At 40.0% G+C, this 1,667-nt stretch overlaps 1 protein-coding gene across 1 annotated transcript in view; it reads right to left on the reverse strand.

Moving 5' to 3' along the window:
- The window catches only part of LOC107084905 (NEDD4-like E3 ubiquitin-protein ligase WWP1), a 59,204-nt gene extending 57,879 nt beyond the window's left edge, over positions 1-1,325 (reverse strand). Inside the window, exons 1-2 of the mRNA XM_015374964.1 lie at positions 1,256-1,325; positions 1,036-1,174 (exon numbers count right to left, since the gene is read on the reverse strand). Coding sequence (XP_015230450.1) covers positions 1,036-1,174; positions 1,256-1,325 — 209 coding nt within the window. The remainder of the gene's footprint in view (positions 1-1,035; positions 1,175-1,255) is intronic.
- Positions 1,326-1,667: the final 342 nt, after the last annotated feature.

Here is a 1,667-nt window from a genome sequence, read left to right on the forward strand (position 1 = left end):
ATATCAAAAAAGTACTCCAGAGTGTTGTTCAGCATGGGGGTGAGTAGAAAATGAAGGCTAATCATGTTTTGGGTGTACTATTCCTTTAACTGCCTTGCTAAGAAGAATGCAGGCTAGATGTTGACCAGTTAGTTAAAGGGTTAACCAGTCGGGGACTACATGCGGCTAAGCCAATGAAAAAAGAGCACTTTAAACCCTAGTTCTAAGTGAGGGCTGAACATGGTATTGGCTGTTATTGACAGTGGCATAGATACTGGCACTTACAGTGACATAAACATAGCGAGCAGAGTATTCACAGTGATAATAGTTCTGGGACAGAGCCGTTTTATGAGGTGGGGGATTACTCTCAAACTTCCAAAAAGAGGAAGGTTCTGTCGAGGAGACCAGCAGCCCAAAGTGATACATGTTGGAGCTCTTGACTTTACTTTTTGTATACATAATATATACAAAATGTGTACGCAGCTCTCATGACATTTCCATAGAGATTTCCGAACCACATTAGATTTAGTTTTAGGTTGGATACTGGATACCTGCGGTCTACAGATTCAGCAGCTTATTTTTCTTGTCTCTTGACCTGTTGACACAAAACCATTGTCAAAGTAGTCTATAATATAGACTGCATTTTGCTATACTCTATTAACCTTATTAAAATCATGTTTTATTTCCCCTTTCCATAATACAAAACCCCCCCATAATATTTAATTGGTTATGTCAAAATATGAAGTGAAACAATAGCAAAAAGCTGTTGCAATAACCCCGTTTAAATATAAGGAGGGGTACCAAAGAGGTGTTTTGGACAACAAAACAAGATTGCAAAAAATGTGCAGTATAATTTAGTCCTGTATGTGAGCTTAAAGAAAGCCACAGTAGAGACAACAAATATATCAGTTGCTTATACTGCCTCTGCAACCATCTTTAAATGAGCAGGAATCCTGTGAAATAATTCTTGGCACATCAGGATTCATAGGGATCACATTTGGGCAAATATACAAACACAGTGAGCAGGACAGCAGAGGGAAAACAGAAGCCCCTTACAGAGTGAGCCTCTCGTTCCATTTTAGGTTGGAGGAGCTTTGAGATTTGGTCGTGCGCCGGGTCTCTCCCTCTGCTGTCACCTCCACATAAATGGCAGCGCCGAAAACGCTCTTCTTTCTCTTGAGTTTGGCACATGAAACTAGAGAGGACATCAAGAAAGCAGCTAAAAATAAAACATGTTTTATAACCAGGAATATATTTTTGATGTGCTTTGACTCACCAATGGCATGGAGCTGGTATGTGTGTCTGTGGTTATGGCTTGTCTCTGCACTGGATGAGTCCGTGGCCATGTCATACAGTGGGAACACTTGTATAAAAACAACAGGCAACATCAAACATTAAACAGGCGAGCTGCGCAGGGTGCAATAGCTACTAATAATCAGAGGTCTTTTATAGTTGACTTTTGTAATCTCCAAAGTGTTACGAACATAATAAGCAAGCTTATTATGTTATTACAGTAAATGGTTGCGATACAATCGTGTTTTAAGACTAAATGTGAGATCAGCGTAATTAATTGATTGTGTTATCACTAATATGACAGATGGGTTTAGCTAGGCCCTCCTCATACAGCCCACTCTGTGTCTCATGGCTGCACTATATGTCATGATCTGGCCTGTTTGCTCCTCCTTAAT

The sequence above is a fragment of the Cyprinodon variegatus genome, unplaced genomic scaffold, assembly GCF_000732505.1.
Source record: "Cyprinodon variegatus isolate N-32 unplaced genomic scaffold, C_variegatus-1.0 Scaffold111, whole genome shotgun sequence".
NCBI lineage: Eukaryota > Metazoa > Chordata > Actinopteri > Cyprinodontiformes > Cyprinodontidae > Cyprinodon > Cyprinodon variegatus.